General features: G+C 39.8%; 1 protein-coding gene across 1 annotated transcript in view; it reads right to left on the reverse strand.

The window, feature by feature from the left end:
* Window positions 1–13,985, reverse strand: part of LOC122930251 (CMRF35-like molecule 3) — a 68,628-nt gene that overhangs the window by 30,299 nt on the left and 24,344 nt on the right. The window contains exon 2 of the mRNA XM_044283476.1: window positions 13,379–13,714. Within this exon, the coding sequence (XP_044139411.1) occupies window positions 13,379–13,714 (336 nt within the window). The remainder of the gene's footprint in view (window positions 1–13,378; window positions 13,715–13,985) is intronic.

A 13,985-nucleotide genomic window follows, 5' to 3' on the forward strand; every position in this document is an offset into this window, starting at 1 on the left:
CTTCAAAAAGAATAGTCTTCATTGTAAATGATACCGTCCCTAGATTGTCATCGACAGTTTCTATCCTCTTACTGTATTTCTCTGATATAAATCCTTTGGTGTCTGCCAATATATTGCATTGTGTACTGGAAACTTGTTGGCAAAAAAACTTCCTATAGGACGCTATGGAGCTCTTATCATATGAACATTTCATAGTTAAGTCTTCTCCTTCCTTCACCGTGTGTTTCATATCTTGCTGCATTCTGTACACTTTTGGAACTGTAAAGTGTATGAATTAAATTGATTTAATCTTTTCATTCAAAGTTTTTGAAATTTATGGACATAAATATTGTAAAAATATATATTTTTTAAATTGAGATTCTGTTAACTTAAAAAAATGGTTGGGGGATTTGGGTACCCAACCCCCAGTTACAATGTATTAAAATGTTATTGGCATTGTCTGAACTGGTGTTGTTTCTACCTTATACTAGGCATCAATAGGGTGTGTAGAAAACAAACTGGGGAGAAATACTGGTTTACTGCCCATGAGGTGCACCAAAATTAGTAAATCTCAGTAAATCTAATCTTTGATAACAATATTTGTAGAGCAGCACAAAATGGACCTTCTGGCCTGTCTGGAATGCACCAGCTGTGAAGGGACAGCCAATCCAACGCCTTCCCATAGACATGAATGGTTCACAGAAGATATCACAGCAGCATGTCCAGTGTGACTTTTATTGGGGACCAGAGTGCACACACAAGTACGACGTTTCGGCTACGCAGTACCCTTTCTCAAGTATACTGGTACAAAATCAATCAAGCATATAAATAGTATAGTTGGCCCCCCACATGTGACAACATATAACCAATGACCACATACTATCAAAGACACCTGTGTGTTAGTTAAAATGATCGCTGCTACCAATAGAGGTACTGCTCTACCAATCAAAAGTACCTGATGTTAATTAAATCGGTTCCAGCTACATTCTCATGTTGTCCATACCTGTCAGCGTCTCCCTGGGCGTATTGCGCATGTCCGTGACGTCATCACGTCGATGTGGAGGCGGAACAACGTCGCCTCATACAGCAAAAAAGCTGTATCCAACTGTGAACAAGCATCGCATGTAGACCAATGAAAATCAGTATTCTCGGTTACATGTCTGCTGCATCATCGATCATGTGATGGTCACCTGACCCACAACAGTTCCTGGAACGCCACAGAAGATAAAATGATACAAGATCATAGCTATCAACCACAATAATATATATATATATATATATATATATATATATATAATAAAAAGAAATTCCGCAGCACTTCCAAGGCGTAAAATGAAAAAAAGTTTTTTTATTTACCAGACAGCAACGTTTCGATCCTTCTCTCTGGGATCTTTCTCAAGCAGTGAACATATACTAGCATAGCGTGCTTTTTATACAGCTTAGTGTCATTAATCAATAAACATTTCTCAATTGATATATATCCGTGAAATAATAAAAAAGCATAATACAGACAAGTGAACCAATAAATTGTGTCAATCATGTGTCCCATATATATGAGATATACAATTAATATAAAAAATAACATATTATAATAAAATACAAATCGACATGATTCATGATTATATCCATCTGATCATGATTAGCAATAGTGAATTGTGCAGGTGTACCTGTTAAAAACATTCACAATCCAAGAAGGTCCTTGGGTGGAGGTGGGACACAAACCGCATGGAGTTCGGCGTATCAATAATGTAACTGCGCATGTCAAAGGACCTTAAAGATCCAGCTCATCATGTGATCTATGTTTTGGTCACATGATCGCTGAAGTCATGATGTTTAAGTTCACGCCCTCTCTCGAGATAGCGTCATGCGTTCCAGCGTGGAGCGCAGGACGTCCACTTGTATAGAAGAATACAAGTGCTACACTTATCAAGTGACGCGCACGCATCCCCATAGAGACCAGCGATCGCTACTAGGTATCGAACCCTCACGGCACACACTCAACGGCACGGCTAAGGCCACAGCATATCACAGAAACAGCATGTGGGAGTACATCTAGGATGTGAAATCAGATCCGGGAGAAATCAAATGTAACCTGATATCTTTAAAAATATCTGAATCAAATCAATGATTATAAGAGCGTATGGTACCACCTTAGATAATCAATATATCGTATATGACCAACTGGCCGAGTATATGGTATATACCCCTAGTCTTACGAGGAGTCGTAAATGTGAATCCTGTGTGTGTGACACAAGTCCACAGTATCGAATTGCCGCAATTGTCAGTGAACACCCATCCCTGGGGGTCAACATGGCAAATTGATAGCTACATCCTCTAGATTACGGGGAATAAGATTCTATCATAATGGGCCAAAGCCAAAACTCTCAGTTTTAAACATATCCAGACATGTAACACCCAACCTGCTGCATCCGTTTGTCCATGACAAACACCAGGCCGAAAGTATAGACCGCGAACGGCACGACACCCACAGCGAGCAACTGATCAAAAAACAAGTAATCAAGTATAGGGATTTATTATAAATTTTTTGTGTTAAAAGAAATTTTTCCAAGTATAGAGTCATAATCATAAAAAAAAATATAATTGTATTCCATGTTCAATTAATGGTCTGCTTGTCCAACTTGATTATATTTTCACATCCACCTTTCATATTACGGACCAAACTTGGATTGTAAACTGCGGAGACAAAAATATATACACAATATGGTTACATGGTATATCACCCACAGTATTTAAACAGGGGGTACTAGTATATATATCCCCCCAGGAACAAAAAGTCAACAACATCCACAATGCCATTAGGATAAGATCCACGGTCTGAAGTCTACATTCAATCCTGCCGGTTTTAACGTATTCAGTCTGGAGATCCAAAGAATCTCACGTTGTTTCAAAAGGAGCTGTCGATTACCACCTCCTCTAGGGGTAGGTATATGATCTATCAACATACACTTCAGATCGCGTTCATGATGATCCAAATCAACAAAGTGTTTGGGGACAGGAAGATCCATTAGTTTTTTACGGATCGTGTACCTATGTTGGTTAATTCTAGATTTAAAATCCAATGATGTTTCACCAATATATAGTAGTTGGCATGGACACCATAATGCATATACCACATATACAGAGTCACACGTTAGAAAATGTCTAATTGTGTACTTTTTTTGTGTCATAGGATGTATAAACACACTGCCCTTATGCATATACCGACAGTTCACACAGTTCAAGCAAGGGAAGCTGCCCAATTTGGGACAGCGTAAATATGTTTGTCCACTTGGTCGTTGTGGACCAATATCTGTGTGCACTAATTTATCCTTCAAGTTTTTTGGTCGCTTATATGACATAAGGGGAGGGTGTTTAAATTCCTCAATCTCATTAAATCCACTTCTCAGGATAGGCCAATGCCGTACAACTATCTGTTGGACCTGTTTGCTATTTTCAGTATATGTACAGACTAGTGGAATTCTATTCCTATTCTTTATAGATACTTTCCTTTTTTCTAATAACTGATTGCGAGGTCTGTGTTGTATGGTCTCAAGATGTTCACTTAACAATGATGATGGAAATCCTCTGTCTCTAAAATTCTGTGTCATGCACTCAAGTGTGCCCACAAGTTCACTGTCATCACTTACTATACGTTTTGCACGTAAATATTGACTTAGCGGTAGTGACTTAACCATCGCCCTGGGATGTGCACTGTTAAAACTCAATAAAGTATTTCGATCCGTTGGTTTACGGTACACTGTTGTGGAAAGTGACTGTCCTGTCAATGTAATAGATGTATCAAGGAAATGTATTTGTGTCTTTGAATATTCAAGAGTAAATTTAATGTCAGCATCTATTGTGTTCAAAAATTGAAAAAATTTAAGAAGCAAAGACTCAGGACCTGTCCAGATCAAAAAAATATCATCTATGTATCGCCACCACCTCAGAACATGACGGAAGTGGGGCGATACATAGATGTGTGTGTCCTCAAGGAAGGAGACCGCCATGTTTGCGTAGGTCGGCGCCACATTAGACCCCATGGCGGTCCCCTTCCTCTGAAGGTAAAAATGATCACCAAATAAAAAATAATTACATGTCAAGACCAGATGTAATAGCTGTAAAATAAAATCCTGACACTCCGCTGAGTATCCAGAATCAACCAAGGCCTTTGTCACTACCGCTAAGCCAAAATCATGTCTGATGGAAGTGTATAGACTAGTAATGTCAAGGGAGGCTAAGATAGCCCCACCCGGTACAGAAACATTAGTTAATTTGTTAAGAAAGTCTGAAGTGTCTTGAATGTACGAACGAGCAGTTAAGGCATACTGTCTTAATACCTTATCCAAAAAGATGGATATATTACATAAAAGAGAACCCCTCCCTGAGACTATAGGCCTACCTGGGGGGGTCTTGTCATTTTTATGTATCTTGGGAAGTAGATACAGAAAGGAAGTCATAGGATGTATAACAGAAAGAAAATCTTTAAGTTTGTCGTCAATGAGGCCTGCCTATAAGGCCTCCTGTAGAACCCCTTGAATTTTTCTCTCTATATCCCATCTGGGATCAGTGTTAAGTCTTTGGTATACGTCACTATCGTCAAGCTGCCTCTGTGCTTCTGCTATATACTGATGAGTGTCCATGACCACAATCGCACCACCCTTATCCGCAGATTTGATGGTGAGACTGTGGTCATGGACTAACTCATCAATAGCGTGCCATTCTGATTGGGTCATGTTAGGATGTCTAAATTTACTGTTACTGTTAGATTTTAAAGCATTTATATCTTTCATTACTGCCTCTATGAAAACATCGATAGCAGGAGAGGATGAAGGTGGTATAAAGTCACTCTTGTTAAATAAACCAAAATCACACAATCGCATCTCAGTAATTTTAGTGCCTAATTTTTTTTTAAAAGAATGTGTGTTAAACCAGGTTTTGAGCTTTACCCTGCGGAAAAATTGATGTAAATCCGCCTCCAATTGGAGCCAATCGTTCTTACTATTGGGGCAAAAGCTCAATCCCTTAGATAACACTTTCAATTGTACATCAGATAATACATGTGATGAAATATTTACCACAATGTTCTGACTCAATCTAACATTGTGGTAAATATTTCATCACATGTATTATCTGATGTACAATTGAAAGTGTTATCTAAGGGATTGAGCTTTTGCCCCAATAGTAAGACCGATTGGCTCCAATTGGAGGCGGATTTACATCAATTTTTCCGCAGGGTAAAGCTCAAAACCTGGTTTAACACACATTCTTTTAAAAAAAAATTAGGCACTAAAATTACTGAGATGCGATTGTGTGATTTTGGTTTATTTAACAAGAGTGACTTTATACCACCTTCATCCTCTCCTGCTATCGATGTTTTCATAGAGGCAGTAATGAAAGATATAAATGCTTTAAAATCTAACAGTAACAGTAAATTTAGACATCCTAACATGACCCAATCAGAATGGCATGCTATTGATGAGTTAGTCCATGACCACAGTCTCACCATCAAATCTGCGGATAAGGGTGGTGCGATTGTGGTCATGGACACTCATCAGTACATAGCAGAAGCACAGAGGCAGCTTGACGATAGTGACGTATACCAAAGACTTAACACTGATCCCAGATGGGATATAGAGAGAAAAATTCAAGGGGTTCTACAGGAGGCCTTACAGGCAGGCCTCATTGACGACAAACTTAAAGATTTTCTTTCTGTTATACATCCTATGACTTCCTTTCTGTATCTACTTCCCAAGATACATAAAAATGACAAGACCCCCCCAGGTAGGCCTATAGTCTCAGGGAGGGGTTCTCTTTTATGTAATATATCCATCTTTTTGGATAAGGTATTAAGACAGTATGCCTTAACTGCTCGTTCGTACATTCAAGACACTTCAGACTTTCTTAACAAATTAACTAATGTTTCTGTACCGGGTGGGGCTATCTTAGCCTCCCTTGACATTACTAGTCTATACACTTCCATCAGACATGATTTTGGCTTAGCGGTAGTGACAAAGGCCTTGGTTGATTCTGGATACTCAGCGGAGTGTCAGGATTTTATTTTACAGCTATTACATCTGGTCTTGACATGTAATTATTTTTTATTTGGTGATCATTTTTACCTTCAGAGGAAGGGGACCGCCATGGGGTCTAATGTGGCGCCGACCTACGCAAACATGGCGGTCTCCTTCCTTGAGGACACACACATCTATGTATCGCCCCACTTCCGTCATGTTCTGAGGTGGTGGCGATACATAGATGATATTTTTTTGATCTGGACAGGTCCTGAGTCTTTGCTTCTTGAATTTTTTCAATTTTTGAACACAATAGATGCTGACATTAAATTTACTCTTGAATATTCAAAGACACAAATACATTTCCTTGATACATCTATTACATTGACAGGACAGTCACTTTCCACAACAGTGTACCGTAAACCAACGGATCGAAATACTTTATTGAGTTTTAACAGTGCACATCCCAGGGCGATGGTTAAGTCACTACCGCTAAGTCAATATTTACGTGCAAAACGTATAGTAAGTGATGACAGTGAACTTGTGGGCACACTTGAGTGCATGACACAGAATTTTAGAGACAGAGGATTTCCATCATCATTGTTAAGTGAACATCTTGAGACCATACAACACAGACCTCGCAATCAGTTATTAGAAAAAAGGAAAGTATCTATAAAGAATAGGAATAGAATTCCACTAGTCTGTACATATACTGAAAATAGCAAACAGGTCCAACAGATAGTTGTACGGCATTGGCCTATCCTGAGAAGTGGATTTAATGAGATTGAGGAATTTAAACACCCTCCCCTTATGTCATATAAGCGACCAAAAAACTTGAAGGATAAATTAGTGCACACAGATATTGGTCCACAACGACCAAGTGGACAAACATATTTACGCTGTCCCAAATTGGGCAGCTTCCCTTGCTTGAACTGTGTGAACTGTCGGTATATGCATAAAGGGCAGTGTGTTTATACATCCTATGACACAAAAAAAGTACACAATTAGACATTTTCTAACGTGTGACTCTGTATATGTGGTATATGCATTATGGTGTCCATGCCAACTACTATATATTGGTGAAACATCATTGGATTTTAAATCTAGAATTAACCAACATAGGTACACGATCCGTAAAAAACTAATGGATCTTCCTGTCCCCAAACACTTTGTTGATTTGGATCATCATGAACGCGATCTGAAGTGTATGTTGATAGATCATATACCTACCCCTAGAGGAGGTGGTAATCGACAGCTCCTTTTGAAACAACGTGAGATTCTTTGGATCTCCAGACTGAATACGTTAAAACCGGCAGGATTGAATGTAGACTTCAGACCGTGGATCTTATCCTAATGGCATTGTGGATGTTGTTGACTTTTTGTTCCTGGGGGGATATATATACTAGTACCCCCTGTTTAAATACTGTGGGTGATATACCATGTAACCATATTGTGTATATATTTTTGTCTCCGCAGTTTACAATCCAAGTTTGGTCCGTAATATGAAAGGTGGATGTGAAAATATAATCAAGTTGGACAAGCAGACCATTAATTGAACATGGAATACAATTATATTTTTTTTTATGATTATGACTCTATACTTGGAAAAATTTCTTTTAACACAAAAAATTATAATAAATCCCTATACTTGATTACTTGTTTTTTGATCAGTTGCTCGCTGTGGGTGTCGTGCCGTTCGCGGTCTATACTTTCGGCCTGGTGTTTGTCATGGACAAACGGATGCAGCAGGTTGGGTGTTACATGTCTGGATATGTTTAAAACTGAGAGTTTTGGCTTTGGCCCATTATGATAGAATCTTATTCCCCGTAATCTAGAGGATGTAGCTATCAATTTGCCATGTTGACCCCCAGGGATGGGTGTTCACTGACAATTGCGGCAATTCGATACTGTGGACTTGTGTCACACACACAGGATTCACAGTTACGACTCCTCGTAAGACTAGGGGTATATACCATATACTCGGCCAGTTGGTCATATACGATATATTGATTATCTAAGGTGGTACCATACGCTCTTATAATCATTGATTTGATTCAGATATTTTTAAAGATATCAGGTTACATTTGATTTCTCCCGGATCTGATTTCACATCCTAGATGTACTCCCACATGCTGTTTCTGTGATATGCTGTGGCCTTAGCCGTGCCGTTGAGTGTGTGCCGTGAGGGTTCGATACCTAGTAGCGATCGCTGGTCTCTATGGGGATGCGTGCGCGTCACTTGATAAGTGTAGCACTTGTATTCTTCTATACAAGTGGACGTCCTGCGCTCCACGCTGGAACGCATGACGCTATCTCAAGAGAGGGCGTGAACTTAAACATCATGACTTCAGCGATCATGTGACCAAAACATAGATCACATGATGAGCTGGATCTTTAAGGTCCTTTGACATGCGCAGTTACATTATTGATACGCCGAACTCCATGCGGTTTGTGTCCCACCTCCACCCAAGGACCTTCTTGGATTGTGAATGTTTTTAACAGGTACACCTGCACAATTCACTATTGCTAATCATGATCAGATGGATATAAATCATGAATCATGTCGATTTGTATTTGTATTTTATTATAATATGTTATTTTTTATATTAATTGTATATCTCATATATATGGGACACATGATTGACACAATTTATTGGTTCACTTGTCTGTATTATGCTTTTTTATTATTTCACGGATATATATCAATTGAGAAATGTTTATTGATTAATGACACTAAGCTGTATAAAAAGCACGCTATGCTAGTATATGTTCACTGCTTGAGAAAGATCCCAGAGAGAAGGATCGAAACGTTGCTGTCTTTTTATTATATGCTTTGGAGGGGGACCGCCTTCACAGCCGCTGGCACTCCGCTTACATCTGTTTTCGCAGTGCGGCTCCTGTTGCCTTTTTTTCTATATATATATATATATATATATATATATATAGACAGTATGATAATGGTAGAAATATATTGCATATATAATCTGGCCAGGGTATCAAAAGAATGCTGGTGCCTTTGGAAACGCAGATCCACGATTTGATGACTGTGGATGATCTTGCGGCTCACAAGGAAAAACTAGCCTCACACATGCAACGACATAAGGTTTAAGTGGAAAAAACAAAAAGAGCTAAGTGGCACCGTGATCTGGAGGACCATCAATCTGGACGGAAATACTGTATAATTGGCAGAACCAACAATCCCTCACCAGACCGCCCAAGAGAAGGGGCAGAGGGAGGAGGTTTGACCAAAGCCAATTTGGGTTCACAACAGGCGAGTCAGATTCCACTGACGACTCCATGAAACCGGCTTTTTTAGGGAGAGCGGGACATACAGGAGGAGGAAACTCCGACGTGGTGGCAGAAAACACCACAGAGTCCAGAAAAGATCAGCCCCCACCGATGTACCCGAGTTACAACCAGGGAGCCCGGGAGAGGGTGACGAGATGCATGCACAAGAAATAAATAATTTAGTGGTAAACATATAATCTATAGAATTGAATAATGATCAGATCAATGTCCTTGCACATAGACTTTCCTTTTGTCTTATAGCTGATACTGATTGGTTCAAGTTAGAACTTGACCTACAGCGTTTTTTTAGGCGTCTCAGATTGAAGGCATTTTTTGACAATAGGATCCACAGTGGGGTTATGTCTGGCTGTGAAGCTGCTGAATTGTCCTTGGCCAAATTTGAGCTGAGCAACAAGAGCAGCTTCATGCCTCTACACACTAATGACATTGTGGAGTCTTATATCCAAATTGTTACCAAACATATTAGAAACCTGCAGGAATGTACTCAGCAGCGACATTTTTGTCCTAATCTGTCACATGATGAGAGATTGGCCCTTAAGGCTTTGATGTCCAATAGAGACATCACCATCAAACCAGCCTACAAGGGGGGAGGGGGGGATCTGTGGTGATCACGGATGATTACATTCGGGAGATACGTAGACAGCTGAGTGATGGGAGGTCTATTTTGAACTACAACATGATCCCAAATGGGAGATAGCCAGAGAGGTGGCGAATATCGTTGATACGGCAGCTGCACGTGGTATCATTGATTCAGAACTGTGTCAGTTCCTCAAGACACCTTTCCCCATCACTCCGCTTATTTACGTTCTCCCTAAAATTCATAAACAGCTGATAGATCCCCCAGGCAGACCCATTGTGTCGGGCAGACCCATTTAGTAACATTGCTATATTTCTTGACAAATTACTCTGTGTCCATGCTACATCAGCTCCCTCCTATGTCAGGGATACAGGACATTTTTTAACTAAACTTGGTAGCATCAGTTTACCTACCCATTTCTATCTGGTAAGTTTTGATGTGGTGTCTCTATACACGTCTATCATGCATGATTATGGATTAAATGTCGTTGATGTGGCCCTGGCCAGCACGGGACTCACTGGTGATGCACGCCGCTTTGTCCTCGACCTCCTCGAGTTGGTCCTCAAGAGGAATTATTTCCTCTTTGGGAACACCTTTTACCAACAGTCACTCGGTGTTGCCATGGGGTCCAACGTGACACCAAATTATGCCAACATGTTCATGGCGGAGGTCGAGGACAAATTGGTTTATGCGTCTAAGTATCGCCAGTGGGTCCTGTGCTGGTGGCGTTACATTGACGACATTTTTATGATTTGGAGTGGTTCAATGGAGGATTTGAATGAGTTTCATCAGCACCTCAATCATGGGGTACCCGGGCTGAGGAGTTGCAGTTTCTTGACGTCAGGGTATACCTAGAAGGAGGTCAACTAAAAACAGATCTGCATAAAAAGCCTACAGATAGGAATAATTTATTAAGATATGACAGTAACCACCCACGTCGCATGCTGGACTCCTTACCGTGGAGCCAGATGCTATGTGTGAGACGTGTGGTGTCAGATGAAAATGTGTTCACAAAATGTATTGATGAAATGTGCAATAAATTCGCCAAGAGAAAATATCCATCCAGACTGTTACACAGATCGAGGGCCCGGATCTCATTGGCTGACAGGGTGTCTACTGTTCAGGTTCCCTCTAGGAATAAAAACATGGGACATATCCCGTTTGTATCCACCTATGGCCACCACAGTGGGGATATTGCGCAGATCTTGAGAAAGGACTGGCATATACTACACAGTGGTCTTCCTTCAATCAGTGAATTTGACAAACCACCATTGATGGCATACAAACGTGGAACCAATTTACACGACAAGTTGATCCACACAGATACATGTGAAGTCAATAAAGGTGGGCAGACATTTTTGAAACCCAGACAGATGGGTAATTTCCCTTGTCTGGGATGCTGCAATTGTGGCAATATGCTGAAAGGTAATACCTTTTTCCACCCATATAGTGGTAAGAAATTCAACATCAGAGAGAACTTTACATGTCGATCCAAGTACGTCATCTACATGATAGTCTGCCCATGCAGTTTAATCTATGTGGGCGAGACGACCATGGAGGTGAGGGAACGTATCAACAAACACAAAAGCACCATAAGCAAAAAAAAGTTAGATAAGCCAGTGGCAAAACATTTTGCCGATTGTGGACACTCTGTCAGCCAACTGAGATTCCGGGTCATCGATTCGGTACCGATTCCCAAGAGAGGAGGTGACAGGGAACGCAGGTTAAAGAAAAAAGAGCTGAAATGGATTTTCACCTTAGAAGCTCTCCAACCCCAGGAACTGAACATAGAGTTTAATGCTAACAATGTAGACAGATAAAACACTCTTCCTTACATGTCAATGTCTTTTTCAGTGTATCTTGTTTTTACTGGGATTTTAAGGTTTATATATATACACACACTTGTATGCAATATACCCCATTTACTTTTGTACAATTAGCAACCTATTTATTCACACCTTTTAAATGATCGCATGCTCCATAATAGACTTTAATGCTCATTTTTTATAGATGGTTCTCTATATATAGCTCTCTGTTGTCCATATCATGTATCAGAGACATATGGCTCGGTCAGGTTTTTGATATATTGCGGTCTGGTGACATTGTTGTGTTGCTGCTGCTGTGTGTAGACCTGGCCAGATTATATATGCAATATATTTGTACCATTATCATACTGTCTATATATATTATTGTGGTTGATAGCTATGATCTTGTATAATTTTATCTTCTGTGGCGTTCCAGGACCTGTTGCGAGTCAGGTGACCGTCACATGATCGATGATGCAGCAGACATGTAACCGAGAATACAGATTTTCATTGGTCTACATGCGATGCTTGTGTCAGGTGACCGTCACATGATCGATGATGCATCAGACATGTGACCGAGAATACTGATTTTCATTGGTCTACATGTGATGCTTGTTCACAGTTGAATACAGCTTTTTTGCTGTATGAGGCGACGTTGTTCCGCCTCCACATCGACGTGATGACGTCACGGACATGCGCAACATGCCCAGGGAGACACTGACAGGTATGGACAACATGAGAATGCAGCTGGAACCGATTTAATTAACATCAGGAACTTTTGATTGGTAGAGCGTTACCTGTATTGGTAGCAGCGATAATTTTAACTAACACACAGGTGTCTTTGATTGATAGTATGTGGTCATTGGTTATATGTTGTCACATGTGGGGGGCCGACTATAGTAAATCTAATCTTGTCATTGCCGCACCATCATGCTCCATGACCTCTGTGGTCAATGATTATCCACTGAAATCCTAATGTGACACCTATTTTTTTTATTGTGTTTTTTAATGTCTTTAGCCACTATTGTAAGTGGTCAGAAAACCAATTTAAGTTTAGGTAGATGTCTTGATTTGGATTCTGGAAAATTGAGTCACAACGCAGTGGTGGAAATTCTGGAGACACAATAAAATCATTTTTAGATGATCAATTTTAATTTAGTGGACAAATGTCCTTTTATGCTAAGGGCTGTATTAGACAAGTTGAGTTCATACCGATGACGATTGGCAACCAAATAGTGACTTGTTAGCGTTCAAAAGTGCTCACATTACACAGAGCAATGGCCGCTGTAGTAAATCGATAATTCAATCATTATGAACTCGCTAATCGCTAGTCAATGCAAAGAAAGAAAGTTACGACTTATTACATGCTCAGATAAGCGCTCGATAAACGAGAATTTTTAAGCATGGTGAAAGATCACGATCAGCAAGAATCGAATCATTTTATGATCGCAGAAAACTAACAATTTTTCAAAAACAGCACCACTCTTGTCCATGGGCTGTGTCTGGCATTGTAGCTTGTACTTCATTTCAATGGAGGTGAGCTGTGATAGCAGAGACTATTCAGGAACAAACATGCTGTTTTTGATAAAAAAAAAAAGAGCAGACCATTTTTTTCTAATATTGGACAACCCCTTTAATTAATTCATCTACTTTGTAATTATTATGTGTTATGACATCCAACTCAAAGAAGAACTTACCATCCACGATTTGAAGATTTACCAATATCATAGGATTCCCATATGTTTTTTTAATTCCACACCAGTAAGTTCCTCCATCTTCTAGTACAAGGTTTCTCATAGTTATGACAAGTTTTCCATTTTTGTTATCTGCAATACTCATTCGCTTGTCATGGCATTTATTTACTGATGATTTACTCTCACAAAGAACTTCACAATTACTTTTCCATTCACCGCGGCACCAAAATTTATCGTAGAATGCAAATCTGGTTCTGTCATAGTTGCACAGAATAGTGATATCTTCTCCAGCTCTCCCAATTCTTGTTTTTTCTGTACTGAGATCCTTTGCCTTTAGGCCTAAGTATGATTGTAATAATATAAATCACTTAAACGCATTACAGGATGACATTGACTCTGTGCAATAATTAAAGGGAATCTGTCATCAGTCCTAAGGGCAGCATAAACTAGTGACAGATCCCCTTAGTAAAACGCTGTATGGCTTTCTTTATCCGACTCTTATATAGAACAGCTCCTGCGCATGCTAATGAGTACTGAATATTCATGAGCTCCTGATTTTTTCTTCTCCTCCCTTTTGGCTGCTAATTCAATTGGAAAAAACTGTCTGTCA

This window comes from Bufo gargarizans, chromosome 3, assembly GCF_014858855.1.
Source record: "Bufo gargarizans isolate SCDJY-AF-19 chromosome 3, ASM1485885v1, whole genome shotgun sequence".
Taxonomy (NCBI): Eukaryota; Metazoa; Chordata; class Amphibia; order Anura; family Bufonidae; genus Bufo; species Bufo gargarizans.